Source organism: Vicugna pacos, chromosome 12 (assembly GCF_048564905.1).
Source record: "Vicugna pacos chromosome 12, VicPac4, whole genome shotgun sequence".
NCBI classification, from domain to species: Eukaryota; Metazoa; Chordata; class Mammalia; order Artiodactyla; family Camelidae; genus Vicugna; species Vicugna pacos.
In genome coordinates, this window is record NC_132998.1 from 54,415,019 (window position 1) to 54,441,937 (window position 26,919).

The window sequence follows — 26,919 nt, forward strand, 5'->3', positions numbered from 1 at the left end:
TTCGTGCCTGCTGTCCCAGCCTAATTATTATAGCATCCTCTCATCCTTTAAAGCATTCCAGTCTGGATGATCAATTGTACAGCTTTCCCAGGTACAGCGGGCAGAACGTGACGGGAGGAGACAAGAAACCGAGCATAGAATCTGGTTTCCTCTCTGCTCACCAGGCCACCTGGATAAAGGCACTTTAACTCCCAGGCCTCAGTGTCCTCGTCTGAAAAAGGGACCAACCACACACATCTGGCAACTATGTCTGTGAGGCTTCAATGAATCAACGTACGTAATTTACTTGTGTCAGCACAGTGCCCGGCACAGAAGAGAATCTCAATGTGTAATGAGCTATTACTGGCAGTCGGTTCCCACAAGCAGGAAGAGCCCAGGATGCTGAGCTTTGGGAAAAAGCTCCTTTTCATCCTAATTCTGAGCGATCCCCCAGCCTCCCTTCAGCCTCTGTCCCCTGGCATCCAGCATCCTCAGCTCACAGCTAATCACAGAAACGGAGCGTTAAAAAGGCACCCAGGTGCTGGCGTACTGCTCCGAGGGCTGAATAGGATTTCAGAAACCAGAAGGCCTGCCGCTTCCAGCTGTGGCTCTGCCCTGTTCTAATTTCCCCAGCAGCAGTGAGGACAATGAAGCTGGGAGTTTCCATCCGAGGGGACATTTCCCCCCCTCCCTTCATCTCCTGACCGTGGTCTTCAATGATAGAGTGCGATGCTCAGACGCAGGGAGGCTGAGGGAGGGAGGCAGAGAAGTGACCCCTGGAAACGCATCTGCAGAAGCAGATTACAGAGCTTCCCACAGACTGGAGCAGCCCCTGAGCTCCTGGCAGAAGGGGAGGGAAGAGTAGGAAAAAACTGCAGCTCCTCCTGGGGCCTGATGAAGATTAATATCTCCTCCCTGATGAGATGAGGTGGCTTAATCGCTTCTATTAATACAGAATCACTGAGGGCCAAAGATGGGGGCGTGGAGGGAGGTGGGGGAGGGGACAAGACTGCCTCACCAATACCGTGCAGAAGCAGAAAGGAACACCCTGAATGTATGAAGGTAATATTTTTTCAAGGCTCAAAAGTTCTAACAGAAACCTGCTGGCCAAGGCACTGCACGAGACCTTGCAGTTTCAGATCTACGTTGTGCTTTTCCTCCTAAAACCACTGGACCAACCTGGTTAAACATGCTGGTCTCAAAGACCACATCTGCTATCACTGGGTGGTCTCAGCAGAGAGATGGTCACCTCCTTGCAATCTCAAGATTCCAACCAATGACAGCTCAGGTGGCCTTCCAACTCCACTCTCCATGGACCACTCTAAGCCATGCTTCCAGACTCAGCCTAAGAGGCATCTCCTTCATGAAGCTCTCCTCGATGTCCCCAAATAGTTCAGAGTCCTTTGTTCTGGATGCCCAAGGACAGATGTATATGCTTCTGTTACAGTAATCACTGTGGATTCCTACTGGGAGCCATCCCCCAAAAAGACTGCTCCTCTTGGACTTAAATGCTTCCTTCCTACCATTCTGTAACTTCCATAACAGCATCTCCATCACTTCATCTCCTGCTTTCCTCTAAGGACCCACTACCCTCAGGGAAGGAACACATGGAGCAAAGTCATTGTCCCCCAAGACCAATAAGGAAACAAGTTTCCCTGAGGGCCGGGACCATGAGTCAAGCTTATCTGTGTCTTTCTCAGACTCTGGGCCAGTATCAAGTACACCCTGGGTCCTTAATAAACCTATGTCCCATCATCTGACAGGAAAACATGGGGGTGGAACAAAGAGGCACTGAAAATCAGCCAGCTGCAAAGACGAAACCTCACATCACAAAGAAATGTACAAAGGCATGGGGGGCAGCAGGTCTCTCCTGTTCAGAGTATGGGCATCCTTCTCAAAGGTGGTCACTAAAAAAAGGGCAGCAAAGGGAAGTCTCCTCTCTCTCCCCTCCCTACTCACCCTCACTCAAACTCAGGTGAATTTTCATCTCAGATGAGCTCAGGATTCCTGACTCCCCAAATCCCACACCATCTGACAACTGGGCGTACGGGTCTGGGAAATGCGGAATCAGAAAGGGAGAATCCTGGAAGTGCAGGCCTCGTGCAAAACAAGCTTGACCCCCGTGCTTTACAGAGCGAACTGGAACCACTTTGTCAAGGGCACGAAAAACATCAGCTGTGAGGGGGTGCTGGTTGGGGGTTCACGCAAGAGGACAAGCCATCAGCAAAGTGTCTGATGAACACATGCGCGTGCTGAGCGTGTAATAACCAGCTCTCGGGGACACAAAGCACACGCATACAGAATAAATGCGGCAGCCTTACAAGCGCTGGGGCTTCGCTGCCCCAGCTTTTAATTACAGGCGCACCTTGGAGAGAGTGCGCGCCAGGTTCCAGACCACCACCACAGTAAAGCAAATATCACGATAAAGTGAGTCACACGGAGTTTTTGGTTTCTCAGTGCATATGAAAGTTATGGCCACACTATACTGTAATCTATTAAGTGTGCAACAGCATCGTCTAAAAAAACCATGTGTCACACAGGGAACTATATTCAGTACCTCCTAACGGTCTAGAGTGGAAAAGAATATGAAAAGGAATATATATATATGTGTATAAATGAATCACTATGCTGTACACCAGAAATTAACACATTATAAGTCAACTATCCTTCAATAAGACAAAATAAAAATTAAAAAACAATGTGCATACCATAATTAAAAAATACTTTATTGTTAAAAAGTGCTAACCATCATCTGAGCCTTCAGCGAGTCGTAATCTTTTTGTTGGAATTTTGCCTCAATGTGATGGTCACGGACCAACTCACCAGGGTGGTGGTTGCTGAAGGCTGGGCTTAATTAAAATTAAGAAATTTTAATTTCTTGAAATAAGACAACAAAGAAGTTTGCTGCATCAACTGACTCTTCCTTTCATGAACGATTTCTCTATAGCAGGGGATGCTGTCTGGTAGCATTTTACCCATGACAGGGCCTCTTTTTTTTTTTTTTTTTTTAATGGAGGTACTGGGGATTGAACCCAGGGCCCCCTGAAGGCTAAGCCTGCGCTCTTCCACGGAGCTAGACCCACCCCTAGGGACTCTGTAAAAATTGGAGTCAATCCTGCTGCTGCCTTAGCGACTAAGTTTATGTAATATTCTAAATCCTTTGTTGTCATTCCAAAAATTCAGTTCACCATCTCATATGGGTGGGTTCGTGGAGCCCCAAAACAATTACCATAATAAAGATCAATGATCACAGAGCACCATAACAAATATAAAGTCTGAAATGTTGCAAGAATTACCAAAATGTGACACACAGACACAAAGTGAGAAAATGCTGTTGGAAAACAGTGCCCAAGTGAGATAAAGCCACATGCAATAAAATGAGGTATGCCTGTAGACTGGAGTCTTAACAACACAATAGCTTACCTATCCTCTAAAAAAAAAAAAAGTTGATAAATCATGCAACAACACGAACCCCTCAGGTAGGTTAAATATTCTAAGTGAAGTAATCCAGAAAGAGAAAGAAAAATACCATATGATGTCATTTATTTGTGGAATCTAAAAAAAAAAAAAAACCTGAGCCAAATGAACTTAAGTACAAAACAGAAACAGATCCACAGACATAGAAAACAGACCTGTGGTTACCAGGGGAGAAGGGGAGGGGAGGGATAAATTGAGAGTTCAGGATTTGCAGATACTAACTACTACATATAAAACAGATAAACAACAAAGTCCTGCTGTCGAGCACAGGGAACAAGGTATTCAATACCTTGTAACAGCCTATAATGAAAAATAATATGCAAAGGAACATATATACGTATAACTGAATCACTATGCTGTACACCACAAACTAACACAACATTGTACATCAACTATACTTCAATCTGAAAAGAAAAAAGACAAATTAAAAAAGTGGTTGATACAGGACCATCCCCCACTACTGTACCACTCCCACTGTGTACAAAGCACAGTAGGGGATTTCAAGAGACCCAAAGCCAGTTTGAACCTTAAAGGCACTTCCAGGCCGATAGGAATGTAAATATTCTACAGAAAAACCAGAGGCTAAAGATGGAACGGTCATCACCAGGGGCTGGCTGCAAGCATCTCTAGTGGACTCGAGACATCCCTAAACGCATACGTGGGCTTGAGCCGAGGGCAGAAACGCTGAGGCAGCAGTCACACGCAGCGCCAGCCTGGCTGCGAGTGCTTAGGGCAGGATTCTGGCTGAAGCACCAACATGCCCCTCCCCCCCATCCAGGACAGTAATTCCTCACTAAGCCCCAGGCAGGGGTGTGGGAGGGGCTGCAGAGGAACAGGATGTTGAGACAGTCCAATCAGAGCACCTGGAACGGAAGCTGGGCGGGAGAAACAGGGCAGCAGCCCTGCAACAAAAAAATCCACCCTTTCCAAGACCCAGGCCAGGAGGAGGGTGCGAGCAGAGGGAAGAGCATCCGAGCCTGGATCTACGCCGCCCCTGCAGCTGGAGCCTCTGCTCGGAACCAGGAACAACCCCTCAACTCAGAGCCCCAGCAGAACCAGCTTCAGCTTTAAATACAAAGACACAGACCCGCTGTGTCTTTGTATTTAATTTCTCTTTGTATTTAATTTCTCGGCGGCTCAGTCTTCTTCTCTGTTAGATAGAGATCACATGCTCCTCTCCACGTGCTGAGCACCGTCCTTGGAGCCAGATGGCAGGGTCCTGAGTCTGAGTGACCCTGGGTAAGTAATTTAACCTTCTCTGGACATCACTTTTGTCACCTGTAAGTGAGGGGTAATAATAGGGCTGCGGCAGGAAAATGGGGCACCAGAGGGTGGCCAGGTCCCAGGTCTCGGGCGAGTCTCTGGGACACGCCTTATCAAGTGAGGGTCTTTGGCTTCTCAGGGGAAAGAATTGAAGAATGAGCCACAGTGAAGTGAAAGCAGATGTATTCAGGGAGATACACACTCCATAGAGAGAGCGTGGGCCGTATGCAAAGGCAAGACACAGTGAGTGACCTCGAGGTGCAGGGTGGTTAGTGTTCAAGGGCTCAGTAATTTCACATGCTAACGAGTGGGAGGATTATTCCAACTACTTTGAGGAAGGGGTGGGGATTCCCAGGAACTGGGCCACCGCCCACTTCTGACCTTTCACGCTCAGCCTCCGAACTGTCCTGGCGCCTGTGGGAGTGCCATTTACCACGTCAGTATATTACAGTGACCGTCTATGAAGCTCAAGGTCTACTGGGAGTTGAAGCTCCCACAGTCTTGGGCCCAGTCAGGTTTTAACTAGCTTTTGCCCTGTCTGCCATTTCTGTATCATTCCTTTAATGGCTGTGCCCTGCCCTCTTCCCTCTCAGGGCAAAATTCACACGGTGGTTGTGAGGACTTAGTGAATGAATCTGTGTAAATCACAGAACAGGGTCCAGCGTGTAGTAAGTTCAATAAATTAGTGGTTATTCTTGTTGCTGATATGACGTCCTTACCCATCCCTTATCCCTTAAAGGAGGCTAACGCTTGAACACCCCCTGCACACCTAGCACCACCCACGCAAGGCTCCTGCCACGTATTATAGCTCATTTAATTGTGGAAATCGCTCCTTAAAGAGTGAGAAGGAGATGAGGGTCAGAAAGATCAAGGGCGGCAGCAAGGCCACGCAGCTGGTGAGCGGCAGAATCAACTCGAATCCATGCATGCAACTCCCCCCATCCCGAGCACACCGTGAGAGCAGGCCTGATAAAGCCAAGGCCGGCACTCCGGCTTTATTTCTACCACACTTTCACAATGAAAGTTACACTACAGTGTCTACTCTGGAAATGAAAAAAGCACCCCAATCTTGTTTTCCATACTGCGTCTTTTTATTTTTATTTTTTTTCTGTAAAGATTGTTGACGCTGGCCTCCTAGCTCACCTCCCTGCTGGACGTCACTGGTTCGAGGGTTCTCGCACCCAGATGTGAGCAGGCTGGGGGCGCTGACTGTGAGATCTTTACTCCACACTCTCTCTCTTTCCCCAAGCCAGTCACTGATCTCCTGTCCCACACCTGCTCTTCCTCCAGGCTTCCCCACCTGGCATCTACATGCTCCCATCAACGCCTGGGAGTCACCTCTGGTCCTTTCGGCCGCATCTCACCTTCACAGCCCAAACACCACCAAGACCTGGAGGCTTTACCTCCAAACTCTATCTCCAGAGGCCACTTCTGCCTCATCTCCACCACCACCACCTGCGATCAGGTCACCTCGCTGCTCACCTAGATGGCCACATTAGCCACCTAGCTGAAGGCCTGGCCTAAATTCTTATGCCTCTCAGATCATTCTCAATATAGACACCAGATTGTTTGGAAATGTAAACCTGGTATGTCTGGCTGAATTTGGCCCTTAAAGTTGTCCACCTCCTCGTTCCCGAGCCAGTGACCATGTTGCCTTAAAGGATTTTGCAGATGTTATTAAATGAAGGCCCTTGAGACGCAAAGATTATCCTAATTATCCAGGTGGGCATAATGTAATCACAAAGGTCCTCATAAGAGGAGGGTCAAAGTCAGAGAGATGCAATGATGGAGACAGAGGCTGGAATGATGTGACTGCTGGCTTTGAAGGTGGAGGAAGGGGCCAACGCCAAGGAATGAGAGGAGCTTCTCGAACCTGGAAGGGGTAGGAAGACACACGGCTCCCTAGAGCTGCCGGAGGGAATCAGCCCTGCCGGCGCCTTGACTCCAGTCCAGGGAGACAGATTTTAGACTCCCGACCTCCAAAACTTTAAGAATAAATCTGTGTTGTGTCAAGTCACAATGGTTATGATCACCTGTGACAGCAGCCACAGGAAGCTAACACACCCGGCCATGCGGTCCCCGGACTTAGGCAGACAGCCCGTGGACTTTAGAAGTATCCACACTCCTCTCAGTGGCCTGTTCACAGGGTACCTGCCTCCGTCTCCAGCTTCATTTCAGACCACGTGCCCTCTTGTTCATCCACCCCTGCCTTGTTGGCCTCCAGACACATCTAGTCCTTCCCAGCCTCTGCACTATTATGCTTGTTCTCTTTACTGGGGTGTCATCCCCACACAGCTTGCTCATCATTATACTTCAGGTCTGAGCTCAAATGTCACTTCTGAGCATCAAAGTCCTTCCAGACCACGATATCCAAAATGGCGCACGCAGGTTGCTCTCGGCAGCATCATTCTCTTGTTTATTTATTAACTCATAAGCTCCATGATGACCAAAGTATTTCTAGAGAACCCAAAACTGTGCCTTGGACATGGCAGACCCTCATGAGCTTTTTCTGAGTGAGTGAATAAGTAGATGAGGCAGTAGGAAAGCAAAACAAGACTGCAGACCCTGGTTCTAAACGCCTGGCCCACGTGGATGGACTGCACGGGAAAGAGGGATGACTGGGAAGAAAAAGGCTCTGGGGAGGGCGGTGCACCTTGCTGCTGGACGTGGAAGTCTGGGCAGGAGCTGGGAGCGCAAAGCGGTGAGTTCAGAGGCTGCCCTCTGAACAGTGCAATGAGGAAGAAGATAAGTTCCGAATTTCTCCCCCAGGGCTAAGTGCCTCCACCTTCTACTCTGCAGACCTCAGTTATATTCAGAGGGAGGAAGCATTTCATCTTTTGACTTCTCTTCTACATCCTTACGTGGACTGAAAATAGCGTCTCGCTTCCAAATGTTTTCCATATTTCTAGAAAACGGAAATGAACTCAACAGGGGAGCCCTGGAAAATTATGAGCTGGAAGTGAAATTCTGCATGTCCTTCGTCAGGCCAGCTCACTTTTATGTACTTCCTAGTTTTCTTCCTCACGGGCTGTTCCCAATGATCCACGATCACTCTTACAGGAGGTCAGGGCAGACAGCATCATTCCCATCCTACAGATGAGGAAACAGAGTCCTTGATGGGCCACGGGCCTATTTGGTGATGAAGTCCATCCTAGGTCCCAATGGCTGGAATGACTTGGGCAAGAAATCCCGCTTCTCTGGGGCCTCATTTTCTCTACGAGGAATACAGTGCTGTCCTGGTTTGACTCAAAGTTGTTGCAGATCCAACGAGAAAGTGGGCCCTGCCCCGTACGAGCTGAGTGAGCCTGAGCCATCACTTAACCGCTCTGTTCTCCTTTTGTGCTTTTTCCATCATGTGGCCACAAGGCCAGTCCAACTGCATGCAAATGAAGCCTCGGCTTTATATTTACTGGGCAACGACTATGTGCCAAGGGATTTCTTTATGCTATATTTTATTTGCAATTACAGATCTGAAGTTTATCGATAAATGACCTCATCAAAAACAAATGTCATAAAATAAGTAGCTGCGATTTACTGAGAGCCCAGTATGTTATCAGTTGCCTACATTAATCATCACATGTAGACCTTCAAATAAATCCTTATGGAAGGCATCCTTGTTCCCTTTTATCCATAAGAAATCTGAGGCTTAGAAAAGGTGAGAGAGATGTGCCTGTGGTCACAGAGCCGCTACGTGACACAGACTGGCCTCAAACCTAGGGCTTTCTGGCTGCTGCAAAGCCATGTCCCTCCCACTCTGACCCACTGTCCTCACTCCGAGGAGGTGGACGCGCCTCTTGAATAAGCAATGGGGGATGTCTTCTAGTTTTCCTCTTGCCCAGGCTGTTTCATTCATCTCCCCTCAAATGGCAAAACGCTCTCTCAAGGGCCCTTTCAAAACAGCCCCGGGATCACTGTGTCCGTGAACCCCTTTCTGACCTCTGGCCCATGCAGGGCCCCATCGTGCTTTGTGTACCGTGTCCTCAGAGCACCGGCAACACAACGTGACCTCTGTGTTCATCTGTGTTCCCACGCCCAGGAAAACCTCTCGCTCACTCAGTTCCCGGGTGACTGGTACAGTGCTCGGCACAGAGGCAGATGCTACAGATGTGCTATTGATCAGGAGGGAAAGAAGACGGGGAGGGAGGCAAGAGCCACTCATCTGCGGTTAAGAGCATGGGCTCCGAGTCAGATGACCTGGGTGTGCACGCACTGGCGCTGGGACCTAGGGCAGCTTCTTAGCATCCTGCACCTGATCTATAAAAGGGGGAAGATGGGAGGTTCTACCTGAGAGCAGGTGGGTTAGAACAGTCCACAGAGCAAATGCCGGCCAGTGCTAACTTCCTTTCATTATCACATCCTATCCTAACTTCCACTATACTATCCTATCCTATCCATAAGGACAGAAGGAAGGAATTCCTCACAGCCAAACAGAGATCAGGAATTTCACCTGGGAACAGAACAAGTGAAGAAGCAGAGAAAATAAGCAGTTCAAGGGTCTCTTTCTGATTACTACTTGTCACTGAAGCAAAGCAGAGACAGCTTGTGGCAGAAGGGCGGACCAAGGGGTGGACCGAAGGGAAAAGCAGACTCCTTTTTGCTCCTAGAGCCATCTGACCAGACTCCCTATGAACAGAGGCTGGTGAACACAAAACAAATATTTCACAAATACTTGCACTCAGAGATCCTTACTGGTCCGCCCCTTCATATCAATCATCTCAGAGTGTTTATCCAAAACATGAAATTAAGCTATGGGGGAGATGTTCCTCTCTCCTCCGACCTGTCCCCCTCACTGCCACCCCAGAACGGGCCCCGTGTGAGCCCTGCCTCTCTGGGCCAACAAGGTGTGCCTCTCTGTTCATTCCTGGACTGCTGACTGGAAGAATTCTGGAACCCAAATTGCCCCGGAACAAGCCAGGCACAGCATCCCGGGAAACATAAAACACAGGTACAGCTTCTGGGAAGAGAAGGTGACCGCCCAGTTCCCTCCACTGCTCAGAACACCTGTCTGTCCCTGAAGTCTAGGTCCAACCATCAACAGGTGCAGAGGCAACCGGCAGCTAAGCCCAGGAGACAAGCAAGGAAAACTGACTTGGAAAGTAAGGTTAACACAACTGAACCCACTTGGCCTGGGAAAGAAGTTTGGAACTAGGACATTTTCCAAGTATATGTCAAGGGTTATTCATACACAGGAAATGACCCACTTTTCCTTATCTCCATGGAGAACAGAGCAGGAGGAAGGAACCTTACCAGGAAAGAGGAAGCTCTATGACGTCAATTGAAGAGGTAAATGGAACCTTGGAGATCCTGGTGAATGTGACCGCCCGGGTTAGATTTTACCTCTACCACTTACTAGCTTGGAAACTTGAGCTAATTACTGAACTCTCCTGTGCCTCGTTTTCCTCATCTGTAAAATGGGACTATCCGTACCTACCTTATAGGGCAGTTCTGAGGAACAAATGAGTCAATACAAGTCAAAGATTTAAATGCCCCGTAAATGGTAGCTAACATCAGCCTGCTTTCTGGCACACCAACGCCTATTACGCATCTATGTTATTTCAGGTATTGTGCCAAAGGCTTAAGGATTTGAAGAAGATTACAGAAAGGTGAGGCCTCACCACTCGAAGGGTGCAGAAATCTGAGTAAATAGTAATAATAACAATTTATCCAGCCCTCATTACGGGCCAGGCGCTCAGTAACACACACCACTACGCCTGCACTACACGTCTGAAGAGGAGGTAGGTTATGTGAGGTGCAACTCAACACAAGTGATTAACAGAAGGACAAACAATACAGTGGCTGAGGATAATAATATCGCCCTCAGGACTAAGATTTAAATGTCAAAGGCAACAGGGAATTAAGCCAGCTGCTCTGTTAGACAAACAGCAGGCACTCCATCAGTGCTGTCATCACCAAGCTGATGGTTATGAAATCCAAGACCAGGCGCTGAGAAGGGGAGCTGAGATCAGCCCCTCAGAGACTTCACGTTATCCAGGTCAAACTTCCCAAACTGGCCCCAAGATCAGGATCACCAGAGGCACTTGTTGAAAATGAAGACACCTGGGCACCTCCCCTGCAAAATCCCATTTAGCAGACCCGGGCCAGGGCCCCGGAACTATTTTTCTCAAGTGTTGTCCCAGGGTGGGCCGAGCCTCTGCCACTTCAACTGATGCCCAGGTGGCCCTCATCCTCTGGCAATTCTGGAACCAGAGAGCCCGGTGACCTCCTTCCTGGCAGGAGGAAGAAATACTCTCTGAGGTTCCTCTTCGGTTAGCAGCCCAAGGTAAGTCCAGACTGCAAGGAGCCAGCTTCCCAAGGAGGAGACTGGATGAGGGAAAGGCAAGTCAGAGCACAGATTCCAAGACCCCTTGCCAGGCCTGCAAGGTGGGCCCCTGCTATGTTCCCTGGCTGCGTCCACCATGAGCCCTCCTCTCCTCTCCCTCTGGCCGCCCTGATTTCTCCTTGCTCTTCTGCAAAGGCATCAAAGCACTCTCTATTCCCTCTGCCTGAAATGCTTTTCCCCCATCTCTGCCTGGCTCGGCTTCAACGTCACCAATCAGAGAGCCCTGCCGAGACCACGATAGCAAAAGCACTTCCCACTCCCCTGCTCCTCCCCCAGCCCCTCCACTGCCCCGTGCACCATCAGCTCTCCTGCTTGAGTCTTTTTTGTAGCCTGTATCACCACTCAGCAGAGTGTGATTCTGTTAATCATCCTCTTCCTGCACTGGAGAGTGAGCTCCTTGAGAAGAGGGGACACACTCCTGAAATTCACAGCCCTGTCCCCAGTGTCCCAGAACAGTGCCTGACTGTGTTTGTCGAAGGAATGAACCACCTTGAGCAACCCACCTAAGGGCTGTGAAATGGAATACCCTCCCCCTCCCTGATGGGGCAGTGGGAGGATAATTTAAATGTACATGGGAAAGCTCGAGGTCAACAACGTCATGCTACCTAACCCTCATCACCACCTACTGGCACAAAGGAGGACGTGCCTTCTAAGATGTCACTGCAAGCTTCAGCACCCAACGCTGGCTCTGCGCCAACAAGAGCGTTCATGATGGGCAGGAGAGGAGAATGGAGTGCCCTCTGCTGGGGCAAAAGTGACCAAGATCTACTCTCTGAAGGTCCCACTCTAAAAAGAGAAGGAACCCTGCATCTTCCCAACCATGCCATCCGAAACAGGACTCTGTTGACTCCTTAAGCAATTCCTTGCTTCAAAGAGCATAGCTGAACACACAATGACTGTCAATAGATTGACACCATGAACTCCACTGCATCTACACAAAAACCCTGTTAAATAGGAAGCAGCATCCCCACCTTTGGAGGAGACAACTTGGGCTCAGAGAGGCTGAGTGACTCGGCTGAGGACACACAGCACTTAAGGGGAGGTTTGGGAACTTGAACCAGCTGTGTGGACTCAGCTACAGCCCCACCAGACAAGCCTTCAGATCTAGAAGTGATTCTACATTGTGTCAGAGGTCAGTCCTTTTCTCTTTGTGACTCCTGAACGTCCTCACAACCGGTCATCTGAGTGAAATCATTTTTTCCAAACATGGCCGCTGGGGCCACAATTAGCAGCTGCAGGTGCATTTATGACCACAGTTACCGTATGTCTCAGCGTCTCCCTGCCCTCTCCCCACCTACCCACCCTGCTTTCCAACTGCTAGAGTCTGGAAATACAGAGAGCCATGAACAAATGGGACATCTGTCTTTTGTCTTGACTAAAGCTGACAATGAAGATGGCGACGACCAGCGGTGAATCAGGTGGTGACACAGACCACTTGGGTGATGTTCCAATTAAAAAACTGGCTGAGTGAGGAGGGTAGAGCTCAGCGGTAGGGCACATGCTTAACATGCACGAGGCCCTGGGTTCCCCAGTACCTCCATTAAAACAAATAAATAATTAAACAAACAAGCTTAATTACCCCTCCCCCCAAAAAAACTTAAAAAAAAAAGAATTTAAAAAAAAAACTGGCTGAGGCTGTGATTATGAGCTTAGTTCATTCAGCCACATTCTCTAGACCTTGTGTGCCTCCGGGGCCTTACTTAGCCCCGGTGGGTGATCTTTCTTCATCTCTCCCAGGACGACCTGCCAACATCCTGGGAATGTGTTAGAGGGGAAGAAACGAACCCTGCTGATCTGTAACACGTACTCTGTTCAGCCTGTTAACATGGGTATGTATGAGCTAGAGCGTACATCCCCCTTCTCATGGCGGAGACACCCGCCGGCAGAGACGTTAGGCAGCTCCTGTATTGTCACTCTGTGATTTCAACAGTGTCCCCTGTCACTGAGGGACACATGCACCCCACCGTCAGGCCCTGCCTTGTATAATGTCCTTGTGTAGATTTCAAAGGCTTTATCTGCTTAGGTTGTAAGCCTGCCGAGATGAGTCTACCATCCATTCCTGCCCTTAATTGTATGGGTCTATGGCAGAAACAAAATGCAAAATTGCATTAAAGGCCTAATCGAATTTTCTGCTTGTATTGGCTTAGAATAATCCTGCCAGCCACAGAACATGGTTTGCCTTCTCGTCCGAGATGGCCCCTTTTCCCTTGTCTCAGGGTTCGTCTTGTCCTTAAACCTGAGCATGTTGACGTCAGATGTCACCTACCAGTTGTTGGCAGACAGCGGTGTGCAGGGTCTCTTCTAGCAAGATTGGGTTCTAGGGTCGGCTCCCTTACTTACTGGCTGGGTGACCTTGGCCAGAGAAAGCTGAACATCCCTGAGCCCATTTCCTCATCTACAAAATGGGACAAGTGTGGAGCTGACTGGGGGAATAAATGAGACTGAATGTGTAAAACCCCTAGGCCAGCACATGGGCCCAGACGGTAAGCCAAAGGGTCCAAACTCAAAGTTAACCCACGCCAGACAGGGATCAGCAAGTCACATGACCAAATGCCAGCGGCCCTTTCTTCTCAGTTCCGTTTCGGGCGTGGGGTGGCACAGGACGACCAGGGAGGGTGGGCACCGGGACAGACCAGAACATTCCCTCACTGTGCAAAGGAACAGCTACTACACCACCCCGGCCAGTGGATGCCATCACAACATGAGGTCCTGGTTTGCTGGATCCTTCCATTTCACTAAGGAAAGCCAGAAGTCATTATTTTTATGTGCACGCTCCCAATTTTTAACTGTTAAACAGCACATTCAAAGCCGCTAACGGCAGTTGGCAGGTTGAACCCATCATAACTGCAGGTCATTTGCAGCCAATTTCTGCTTAACAAGCGACAGGCGGACACTATTGTTCTGGCTTCCACTGTGGTTACGGTTTCAATAGCACATCACCTTTCCGTGCTTTCCCATCTCCTACAAGAAAATAAAAGTTTTCCTTCTTTTCCAGGCACAAGGGCTTTATGAGGATGTAGGTGTATGGTGACTAATGCCGATGGGAACATTTATCCAAGGTGGTTTGGTGACCATGTTAAGAAATATTATCGTTTGAATTATTCATTGGAGCTATGTCATTGCCAGAGTTCTGGTAGGAATACTGGTCTTGTTTCAAAGGGATGAAAACACTTTTTCAGAATGAGGGTTTTCTGAGCAAATTTCAGATCTTGAAGTCACAGCTGTGATCAGACCCTCACAGGGGGAATACATGTCCAAATGGTGAGGTCCGCCAGGAAGGAAAAAAAGGACGTGTGGCTACATCCAAGTGTTAAACATCCACCCCCAAAGAAAAGTTTCATGCTTAAAAAGCATCTGAATTTCAAAGCGAAACAGTGACATAGCTTCGTAAATCCCGAAGGTTAATAAAATTCCTCTCATCTGAAAAGAATGCAAAACCCACAGAATCTCTTCAGATTCAGATACTTAAACGATCGAGATCCACCAAGATTTTTAAAAAATAAACACGTACAGAAAAGCAAGCAAATCATAAATGAAAAACTGAATTGTCACAACATGAACACACCTGTACAATCACACCGGTTAAAGTGACAGTTACCAGCACCCTGAAGTCTTCCTTTTGTCCTGTTCCAGTCTCATCTGTACCCCTAGATAAATGTTTGCCTACATATTTGAGACCATATGGTATATATTCTTTCGTGTCTGTTTTCTTCCACTCAACGCTACCTGTGAGTAGATTTTCATTGGTCTGTTGTGCTTTGCGATATAAATATGCCACTCTTTATGTGTTTATGTCTACTGTGGACAGACATGTCCCACATGCTGATGTGAAGTTCTCTTGCATGTCTTTTGTGCGAACGTACACACATCTCTCTTTGGTCTATGACTGGGGACAGAACAGAGAGGTTAGGTTTAGGTGATAACACCAGAGTATTCTAAGTGGTTCTACAAATGGCTATCATTTACTTAAAATTAACAGACCTACTCAACCATCAACAGATCTCTCTGAATGAAATCCCCCTCCCCTCCTTTTGTTAAGTTGATATTTGAAACAAAAATAAATGAAATCACTTTGAAAGCAGAACCTGCAAAGAGCAGAAGTTCTCGGCCTTTTCAGAAAACCCTAACCTATTATTGGTTACGGATTAAGCACCTATTATAGACAAAGTATTATGGTCTAAAATTGTTTGAACAGGCAAATGCATCTGAATACAATGCCTTTTTCAGGACTGGTAAATCCTGCTAGATATTTATGTATCAAATTAAAATTATAGAAGCCAAAACTCCTGGAGCAGGATAACAGGTCCGTACGAGAAAGCCAATGGTACAACACTCCTTTGCTTTGTCTCTAAAGAACAGTAACAGGACGGAGGGAGTGCAGAAGCGGACGGGGATGGGCACGGAGGACCAAATAATGGTTCCCCAAAGATGTCCACGTCCCAATCCCCACAACCTGTGAATATGTTACTTTACATGGCAGAAGGGACTTGGAGGATGTGATTAAATTAAGGATTTTGAGATGGAACAATTATCCTGGATTTAGGGCCCCAAATAATCACAAGGGTCCTTATAAGAGGGAGGCAGGAGGGTCACCACTGGACAAGGAGATGTGACCACAGAAGCAGAGGTCACAGTCAGAAAGAGCAATCTGAAGATGCTGCATTTCTGACCTTCGAGGTGGAGGAAGGAGCCATGAGCCGAGGAAAGCAGGTAGCTTCTGGAAGGTGAAAAAGGTCAGGAGATGGCTTCTTCCCTGGGGCCTCCAGAAGGAACCAGCCCTGGCAACATCTTGGCTTATAAGCCCAGTGGGACTGATTTTAGATTTCTGACCTCTGAAACTGTCAGATAATAAATTTGTGGTCATTTGCTGCGGCAGCCGTAGGCAGCCCATACAAGGTAGCTGCTGGGCTGAGCTGAAACCAGGTTTCCTGACGCTGGTCCGAGACTCTGACCCTGAGCTCCTCCGGCAGATGCAGCCAGCTGACACATCACGGTCATTCTCTCCACCCCGGCAGGACCACTGATGTCATTTGAAGATCAAAAGCCGGGTGTTAAGAAAAGTAGAGGTCACCTTCACAACCGTCTCACAACCAAGCAAAATCGTGATAGACTTCAACTGCCCTCTCAGATTCCAAGACCTTTTTTGCCCAAGGTAAGAAGCAGACCCAGGCAGCCACAGTGTGCCCTGTGGCTTGCGCACCGTCTGCAGCCAGTGCCTGTCACATCCTCATCCTCTGTAGGCTTTTGCTTAAGCTCAGCACGTGTATTAAGCATTGGCTAGGAAGCCCTTCATTTCTGATTAAAACAATAATAATAAAACTTCTATAAGATGCTCTCCACTTCATTTTGCATTCAGCATCCCATGTTCTTCTACCCCATAATATCCTTATTGAGTGATACATTCGGGACACTGGCAGGCAGGCAAAATGGCTTGGCTGCCATCAAAGCTGCCACACAGCCTAGCCTCGGGGCTGACAGAGCCTTTAGCAAATGGTCCACCAGCACCCTGCACAGGCTGAGCTCACAGACCTCCCCCAGCACTGTCTCTGGGCTGAGGGATGGGGAGAGTGGATGCAGGGCTGGGGAATCAGTCATCTTAGAACAAGCTCTGCTTGGATCAAAGACCTCCCCTTTCCCCCTATTCCTTTTGTTCATGTGCCCCATGATCCCCCATAAGGATAAAGCAAAAAGACCAAAAACAAACAATTAAAAAAAAACACTTTAATTTACAACTCCTTGGTTCTCACTGAAACTCTTCAAAACGGTCAGGTGTCAGGACCTCATTTCTTTCTGTTGAAATGTATCATGATGACTCTCTAACCATTTGTTTTGGGAGGAGTTTGTGTTGATAATAACCACAAAGTCAGGCTTCGAGAATGACAAAACGTGGGTGCAGGCTGCAATCAGTTCAGAAATTAATACCCTGTGCCTGGCCATGACACTGCTTTGAAATGCACAGGACACTGCAGTCTCTGAAGACATGTGCTTTTAAATAACACCCACAACCTCACCGTGCCGCCTTTCCAACCGCGGGAAGCGTCTGCCCGGAGCTGGTTATAAACTATCGGACGGCAGCACGTGTGAACAATTTTCTGAATGCCTGCGAAGCACCCTTTTCCCACGTGCTGCTAATGCAACAGCGGCTGAACACCATTTCCTTGATGGGCAGAAGCGCACCATGCCCAGGCAAGTAAAACTCACATGCCCACGAGAAAAGGCGATTTTTCTGGTCGAAAATAATAGGTATTGATCTAAATTCAAATGGAGGTGTGTTTAAGCAGCATTACTCAAGCCCCAGCAATACCATCCCATACCCAAGGAAAGTAAGGTTCCTGGAGCCATATCCTGAGGTCTCAAAATCAGAGATGCTCAGAACACCAGGAGGAGCCCTTGTCTACCTGTGGCTCCCATTGCCCTTAACAGACAGAACCCTTTCCAGCCAACACATACTAAGGACCCACTAGGGTGATACTCAAATTCTGGGAACGTGAAGATGAATAAAACAGCCCCTTGTCTCAGGAAACTCGGAGGCAAATGGCTAGAAAGACACCAAACAAGCAAAACACCCTTTGGTGAGTGAGGTCACAGAAGGCTCCACACGGGATCAGACTTAAGGGGAAAATGACACTGAATCTGGGCACTGAAGGTGCGGGCTGGGAGGAAGCCTTGTGGAAAAAGAGAGCTCAATATTGGGCAGAAGGGACAAGGAGCAAAAATTAAGAAGTTTTCTCAGGGTGTTCGATAAGGCACTCTCCCCTGAGTGGAGGCAGAAATGATCAGCTAAGGGAGAAAGTCTGTGAACGACCCTAGAGTCGTAATGAAGCATCTGAAGTTAACCCGGGAGGCAGTGGTGAGAGTGGTCAGCACTCAGAGCCAGGAGAGGTCATGTTCCTTTGCTCACTCACTCAGCAAACGGTCCTAGAGATAGAAGGATGAACAGAGTAAAACATCCCCTTCCCTCCTGAAGCTTGTCATCAGTTGTGAAGATAACAGTGATAAAAACAAGAAAAATCAAATGTCCTGAGTAGGAGGAAGGGGAAAGGACCAGGAGGTGGGGGTGGGGCGTGGAGCAGAGGACGCCAACCGAGTTAAGGGTGAGAAGCAATCACGCTACAGCTGAGACAGGAGGATCTAAGTCAGCCAGCAAAGACGAGATGGGGAGGGAAAGCACGGACCAAGACCAGAGGACAGAGGGGGCAGTGCACACGGGCGTCGAGGGAAGTCCAGTAGGGCTGGATGGAGGATGTGCGGAGGGCGTGAGGAGATGGGGCCGGAGGGCGGGGGCGACGTGTGAGAGCCGGCTGCTGCCTCCGTCCTGATCACAAAGGACACACGTGAACGACGGAGCCAGGGCATCCGAGGCAGTGAAAGGGAGGACGCCAAAGACACAGCTGCAAGAAGCCAAGGTCAGATCCAGCAGATTAGGGCAGCCCAGCGATGGGGGGAGTGAAGAAAGAAAAGAACAAGACTCCAAAGCTTAGAGCCTGAAGGAGGGGTGGCTGGGGATGTTAACTGAGATGGTGGAGGAAGCGAGGAGGATCTGGGAAGAAATGAAGTCAGGAGGGTTTAGGAACCTGGGGGTCACAGCACCGGCAGAAGCCTCCCCTGATTAGCAACCTTAACCAAAGGCCACTCTCTGGGAATGCGGATCTCGATGCCTTCCCAGATGGTGAACACCAACACCTGGCAAATGTGCTAGAACAGGTGTCCCTTCCTATGCTGAGAAGATGCTTGCTTCCTCAGAACTTTAATGCACTGACCCTGGATCCACACTCCGGCACAGCTCACAATGATCCTACTCCCTCTCCCTGTCATGTTTCCCATCAACTGAAGATGATTCTGGTCATTTCTAATTCATTCACATTTGCTGCTTACAATCATAAACTTGTAGGACATTCATGCCTTCAATAGATGGGCTTCATTTTTACAAAGTCATTTCAAGCAGGAGGAGATAGAGAGAGAGGCGTGACTGTGCCCCACATATCCCAGCTATCCTGGCCGAGCTGATACGAGAGCCCGAGACCCTGACCCCATCCAGTGCTCTCTCAGTGTCATCGTGCTGCTGTGTGTCATCTGAGTCCAGAAGTTTATGCTGAGAGCATCTGCATCTCGGGGGAAGTTCTAGGTTCTGCTCTCAGGCAATCCATCGAAATTCAAACAGGGTTGAAAAATACATAAACCCACGTAAAGTCTGAAGAGCAAGACCCTGAATCCAGGCAGCACTTCTCTCCCTTACTGATGGCTCCACTGGCCTCGAAATAGAAAACTCAAGGGTGTCAGTAAATGGACTGCAAAGTGGTTACGTTTAACTAGAAAGAAGGGAAGGTCTCCGCGGGTCCTTTTGGAAATGCACTGACGCCTGTGGCAACTGGCAGAAACTCCAAGGAGGAAGCCCCTGTCTCTCGATAAGTACTCAGCCTTTTCTGGGTCAGGACGGGTCGGGCAGGTCACGCTGTGGAACTTACCCTGATGCTCACTCCCTCCCGTCAGCTGCACGTCCGCCTGCACACCTCTCTCATGCCCAGTATTCCCCTCCCACCCAGGGCAGCGCATCCCAGCACGGACAGAAGGACCCTGACTATGATGAGCTGGACCTCTGGCTCCCCGTGATGTCCTTCCATAGATTCAGGGGCCATCAGAGTGATCTTACTCTCTCTTTCAGGTGACAGCCCTTTGACTGTTTGCTGCCACTGGCCACAGACACCTGGGGCCTCTGCTTCTCCCAAGTAAACAGCCCCCATGATTTCTGCTGTTTGGTGTGACACAGGGTTTGAGTTGGCACCCTCACCTAGATTCTCCTAAAGGTGCTGACTTGTCTAGACTGTTCTTAAAGTGTAGCATCCAGAAATAAATGCAGTGGCCCAGCTGTGGACTAACTGATACCCAGTAAAAGAAATCCATCGCCTTTATCATTCCAGCTAGACCACGTCTGTTCGTGTACCCACATCACACAGCCCCTATTTAATGCAACTTATCAGCCAGTCTAATAAAATCATTCAAAGGCAAGGAGCATTCACTCTGTCAGCCAGCGCTGGATCAGAGAGCATGATGCTGGCAAGCTGCCTTCCAGTTCACATCAACCCACCACTAAGCACAGCCAGGTATGAATTCTCCCTAACCTGGATCCATTTCTAGTTTCTCCTCTTTAGGAAACTGCACCATTCATCTTGGGGGCCAGGCCTCCCCAGTCTCACTGCACATGCCTCAGGGAACACTTGTCCACCTTATAACCAGAAACAGGCACAGGGCTCAGGGACCCTGAGCCCACTGCTCCAGGGATGTCTGGGGCAGGCAAGTGGCAAGGGGGTGGCGCGGGGCCCTCCCCTGCTGTGCAGACAGAGTTCCACCTCGTTTACATTCAGCCTAGCCAACGCAGGGCACATCTCAGAAAGTGAAGTGGAACTCCTAATTAAAAGGTAGCCTTGAGCTGTCAATAAAATTATGCATAAAGGAAATGTTTAGAAACACAGTACTGACTTCCTGGAGACAGATTTTCACTTGAGATATATATATTTTTAACTCAAGTGTGGGGGCAAAGACAAAGAAAGTGTGATCTTCACCACTGCCATTCCTTCCCTCCCCAAAGCTTAGAAAACCATCTTCGAGACGCAAAACGTTGCACTGCATTTGAAATTGCTGGCTGAAGGAATGGTGAGCCTCCCCTTTCAGATGGATTTCGAGAAAGCGGCAGGGATGGGCTTCTGCTATTTGTCGGGGGAGGGCGACTCCTCTGCTGCACCCCTGTACTCACTCCATCACCATCACTGCGCATCTTGGTACCCAGCCCGCCTGGCAGCTCCAACCACCCTCTCCCCCAGCGCCCTGGGCTTGCCTCAGCCTAATGGGTACCATGGACAGCAACGCCCAGGGCTCACGTGCTGACCCGTCTCCTCCACTGCGCTCTGAAGGTCCAGACCTGTTAGCAGCAGCAGCAGTAATGACAACAGCAAAATGTTGAATGTGCAGATAAACGAGTGAACAGATGACAGAATGAATGACACATCTAGCTCGGCGAAGAGTGAAGTAATCCCCCGGGGACCAACCTCTTCCCCGTTATCCGCACGGCGCTCCACGTGCAAAGCCGCAACCTGACGTCTGCAAAGCCTCCACCACGCTGCTTCATCTGGGCACACCTTACTTTTGCCTTTGTGTTTCTCTCTTTCTCCTCCCGTTACTGACTCCCTCCAACGACCCGTGCCAGCGGACGCGCATCTTTCCCTGTGACTGGGCGTCAGTATTTTATTGTTCTATGAAGTGAGAAGTTGGGATCAGAAGACTTGGAGGTTCTTCCTAGGATTTGGGGACAGCCAGTGTCCTCTCTCTCCCCTCCGTCCCTCTCCCTTTGGGAAAGCTGCCTTCTTACCTTCAAAGCTCCCGGCAAACAGGTAAAGCCAGGTGACGGCTGGGATGCAGAGCAGAGTCAGCGAGGCAGCCAGGAATTTCCGTCTCCCTCTGCAGATTCCCAGCATCCTCTCAGAAGTGGCAATCCCTATTCCCAGCGCCGTTTCTCTGCCCGGAGCCTGGAGTCCTCGGCCTCCCTCATAATACTTTCTGCAAGGAAGAGCAAAGGGGAAGGGCTGAGTTCTCAGCAGTGTAAATGGATGCAAATTGCGGAAGAGAAATATCCTGCAGATCCTGAAAGCGGTTCGGCTCATCTACAATTTCCTGTTAACCTTTTATCCCAAGAGATGTTGCTGCAGTCGTGTAGTCTACTGAAACTGAGAGCAGAACGTTCTCTACAAAATAAACAAATGGAGGATGATACAAACTATAAGGGACTTCTCTCTCTCTCTCTCTTTTTCTCTCTCTCTCTCTTTTTCTCTCTCTCTCTCTTTTTCTCTTTCTGACTCTCACATGGATACACACACACGTTGTACAGTACAGGTGAGTTTTCAAGCCTGGACTAACACACTTATTAAAGGAGCACTTAATAAGCATCTTGTATGTACCAAACACTAACCAGGTGCTGTGTTTTCAAAAATGACTCGCACAAGGGGTGGCTTTGAAGAGCAGAGTCTAACAAGAAAGACCAGCATAAAATATCCAAAAAAGCTCTGAGACTGTGATGACTGAGTCTTGCACGGACCCCAAGGGAAGAACAAATGAAGTTGCTGACTGATTTGTGTTTGGTCAAGGGGACGGAACAGGTCTATGTTTCGGGCAGAGAGAACTGTGAAAGGCACGCGGGGCTGGCGGACAACACACTCAAAGGAAAGGAGACCAGAGAGGCCTCAGCATCATCGGCAAGAGGCTGCCTCTCCATCACAGTGGAAAACCTCACAGCCACTCTCTCAATAGCTTCCACCTTTTAATATGGAAGAAGATGCCCAGAAAAGTATTGTGCAATGAAAAGATGCAGGGAACGGACAGATGCAGACAGATAACTTACAACCAGCCTGCAGAGGGACAATCCTTAGACTGCAGAGAACTGGCTGTGACAGATTAAAAGAGGCAGGAGGTCGATACAGATGGAGCAGAGAGCTTGTGATCTGTCACCTGAGTATTTCACCAGGAAGTCACGCGACATACCAGGAAGGTTTAAAAACCAACAGACCAGACATTCTCATCTCCCAGCTCCAAACACAAGTATCACACTGCATGCAGGAGAGAAAAGTCCACAAGGAGCCTCCTTCACAGAGCAGAACCTGCCACCCAGACAGTTACAAAAGCTGCAGATTCCCAAGGAATGGATGGCCAAGAAAGAGCTGGTTCAGCTGCCCCCTTGCAAAGTCCCACCATCTGTCCTCCCCTCTGCTGTCGCCCTTAAACCCCATGTGACGATGGTCTGGTTGAAGTGTCTCCCTTCCCACCAGTCTTGGTGTTTCCACAAGACAGATGCCTCGCCCCAGCCACCTTGCATTGGCTCAGACTTAGCCTACCACCTGTCACCTGCAGGTGCCCGATAAATGTCTGCTGAACAAATAAATAGAATCAGATTCTAACCAAAGGCGACCCTCTCAAGCTTCAGGAATTTGTGTTCAGCAAGTTGCTGGCAGTAAACGCCTCCTGGAGCCAGCCTCAGCTGTCATTGCGAAGCTTCCTTCTGTAGGCGCTCCGACAGGATTCTCTAAGTGGCCTTCTGTGGAACAGATGAAAGATCACAGGGCTGGAGGGTGCAGACTAGAAAGTAACACTGAGAAAGCAAAAGCCCTTTAGACAAAGAATGCTGACTTGAGAAGTCCCCCCAGGGAAGTTTCCCATTCGGGGGCATGGGAAACAAGCCCTACATGCAAACTTTGCTCGGCCCTGAGCGAGAGAACTGAAGAGATGCCAGGGATCTCTTTGGAAGAGGGAGTGACGGGGAAAGTTGCTGTGCAGTTAGATCTGGATGCAAATCCAGGTGTGACACTCAACTGGCTGTGACTCTGGCAAGCCCCCATCTCAGGGGGAGATTCATTTTGTTCAACTATGCAATGAAGCAGTGCCCTCTGTCTGGGAGGGTGGTTTTGAGGCTTAAATGGGAGCACCCTAGAGTAAGTGACTAGCAAAAATGATCAAGCATGTGGCAGAGGTGACTTCCCACTCATCCCCCTCTTTCTCTTCCAAAGAGCAGCCTTACTTCTGTTTTTCTCTCTCTCCACTCCCAGCCTCCCCGGCCCCTACAGGGTTTGGCAGAAAATGTATCTCAACAAACAGGTCTTGACTGACATGCCAAACAGGTGTTTTAAATCTGAAGGATCTATCCACTCAATTCTCCTTCAGGGGGTACCATTACATTAAAATCATTTTTTAAAAAGTTAATTAATTAATTAATTAATTTGAGGAGTAACTAGGTTTGTTCGTTTGTTTTTAATGGAGGGACTGGGAATTGAACCCAGGACCTCGTGCATGCTAAGCACGCACTCTACCACTGAGCTATCCCCTCCCCCATAAAAATCACTTTAAAAATACTTACATAGCACAGTAAAAGAAAAAAAGAGGACGCTAATGAACTCATCTACAAAACAGAAACAGACTTTTTTTTTTAAACAGTTCACTTAATAATGGTAAAGACAACGAGCAGGAAGTATGTGTCAAACACTTTTCTATGTTTCTTACTTGTTTAATTCTCAAAATAACCTATGAGGCAGGGACTATTTTTCATCCCCATTTTATGGATGACAAAACAAAGGCCAAGAAAGATGAATTAACTGGCCAGTGGTTGCACACGCCTATGGCAGAGACACCTCTGGCTCCGCTCTCCTTTAGTAACTGATTCTAACAACTTTGCCAGTGGACATTTTCCTTTTGAGGGAACCTAAATCCTTCATATTGAATTTTATGATTATTTGATTATTTTCTTTCCCAGGGTCAAACATATCACCATTGTTTGCTTCCATTAAAAAAAAAAAAGAAAAAAGTTCAATAGACAGAAATAGAATTGGAAAGCTACAGAAGAATTTAGACTTTAGGGGAAAATCGGACTATATATGGAGCTGAACTCAAGTGCATTAATATTTAAATAACACTTTTTAAGACTCTTTGAAACACTTATTTTCCTCCTTTCCTCTCTCCATCTGCAGAAGTTAATTTCAACTGGCACAATTTGTACCAAGTTTTAAAACAGAGTCTAGGATGGTATGCGTTTTATGATAACGCTGGCATCTGAAATTAAACCCAGCAGGTAAAAAATATTCCTTCATGAATTAGACTTTTAAATGACACCTCTGTGCACTTAAAAAAAAACACATTAAAAAAAAATCTCAATTTATATCAGAAGTTCCTCCAGGAAGTTAATACAGGAATCAACCCAGGAAGAAGAAAGGAAGGAAGAAACCGGAGGTGGGCTGGAAATTACATCGCAAGCATGTGCAAATGTTGATGCATTAACCAGGAAAACCAGTCTCTAAACTGTTCCTGCCTCAGGGAAAGGCAGACTGCCTCACCTAGGGTCACCTCTAAATGCCGCTCCCTCAAGTCCAACATCCAATGCCTTGACCAAGCTGGTCAGTTTCTCCTCCTAAACATCTACTCCATCTGCCTTAACCAATAAAATTCACATCTATGAAATACACCCTGTGAGCCAGAAAAATGACCATGATCTGTTAAGCCAGAAAAGCAGGATTCAAAGTTGAACATAAAATGTGATCACAAGTATCCTTCAATCCAATGTAATAAATTGTACATAAATGTATAAATACCTAGGTAACTATAGACATGAAAAAGGTCTAAGCGTTGAAAGTTATCTCTGGGTATAGGATGTGGGTAATTTCAATAAATGAGTATATATATTTTCCCAAATATTATACGGGGAGTATGCATTGCTTTTATCATTTAAAAATACTTAACAAGCTTAAATCACCATGTCTTCTTGTTATATTGCTTGCAATTCAAAACACCTCAGCGCAGACAGTGTCGTATATACGTGTTAGTTTCAGTTTACAGTGCTAGGCGCAGTGAGTTAACATCTATTTGTAGGATCCTAATTGGGAATATATCCTCCAGGCATGGCTGGTTATCATTTGAACGATGCCTGTCAGAGGCCCACATTGCAAACACTGCTGTGTTCCAGCCATCTCTGATCAACACCCGAGGCTATCTTTTAATTAGCATCATGAGTGTTAGAAATGATTTTTCATGGGTGTTCAAGATGTGCGAAGCGTCCACAAACACTGCACATGAAGAGGGAATAAAAATCTAAATAGCCTCCAAAAATAAAATTAAAAAAAGTCCAAGGAACCCAAAGGCTGAAACCCATCAGAATCACTTAGGATCCCAAACTGAGCCTACGGGTTTGCAACAGATTTTGGACCACCAATTTTTCCAACTAGAAGATCAGCTGAATCCTGTCAGTCACACATTGTCACCTCTGTATTAAGCGGGCAAAGAGGTGCCACTCATTGAGCTTATAATACAGACCCTACAGCAGACAGATCCTCTACCGGTCACTATTTGTATTACTGTACATAGCATTACATCCCCACCTCATGCCTCGACTCCAGCCATCCTCTTCAATACACCCCAACCATCCTGCAACGTCTTTCCTCCCATGCCGGACCTCAGGAGGAACTTCAAGCCATGGCTGCTTCTGCGGGACCTCTCCGGCAAGTCCAGACCCAGAAGCATTCCATCCCTTGGATCTGAACCCCAGTAGGTGTCAACAGCACATTCCTGGTGACTTACTGGTTTTCGAATCATTTCCGGTGCCTTCATCTCTCCTCATCAGACCAAAACCCCTAAGGGCAAAGGATGCAGGTCTTCCACCAGCAGCTAAGATGAAGGTTTACACTTAGCCATCTCAGCCTAGAGTGTGGTGCCTGGACCAGAGGCAACAGCAGCGGCAGCTGAATTCTTGGCAGAAATGCAGCATCTCAGGTCCTTACCCCGGCCCCACTGAATCAGAATCTGCATTTTAACAAGATCCTAGCTGATTCGCTTGTGCGTGACTGTTTGAGAGGCTGTACTCAGGTACTTAGTAAATAACTTATTAACACCCAAAGCTGGCCTCCCACCCCCCTACCTGCCCCCTCACCCTACCCTGCACGACAAGCCAGTGCACTGGGGGCACCATTCACGCCCTGGATTTCTTCAATGGCATATTTACTACAGTTCTCTGGCAGATGGACACTGAGTCTCTAGAAGGAAAACTGCCTTTTTCTAATTAAACAGAAGCATCTTATGGACTAGAGGTGGCTCTGCCGACTCACCCCGACCTCTGTCAAAAACACTCGCACATGTGAATAATGGTTAAACAGCACCGGATCCACAGAGACATCACTAAATCCATCTTACAAAAGAAAACTGAAACTAAGAGAGGCTAGGGAGACTGATTTGGTTGTTGGAAACCCTGAGACTCAGATCCTAGTATTTTCTGGAATAAAACAAAAATAAGACAGAAAATCAGTTCTTTGCTACCAGACAGACGACTGAGAACCAGCCTG

At 48.0% G+C, this 26,919-nt stretch overlaps 1 protein-coding gene and 1 non-coding gene across 2 annotated transcripts in view; both read right to left on the reverse strand.

Annotated features, from left to right (window-relative positions):
- Window positions 1-26,919, reverse strand: part of LARGE1 (LARGE xylosyl- and glucuronyltransferase 1) — a 488,867-nt gene that overhangs the window by 339,787 nt on the left and 122,161 nt on the right. The window contains exon 2 of the mRNA XM_072973425.1: window positions 21,423-21,610. Within this exon, the coding sequence (XP_072829526.1) occupies window positions 21,423-21,528 (106 nt within the window). The 5' untranslated portion in view covers window positions 21,529-21,610. The remainder of the gene's footprint in view (window positions 1-21,422; window positions 21,611-26,919) is intronic.
- TRNAA-AGC (transfer RNA alanine (anticodon AGC)) lies at window positions 23,853-23,925 on the reverse strand. The gene has a single exon. It is a non-coding gene; the product is annotated as a tRNA-Ala (tRNA).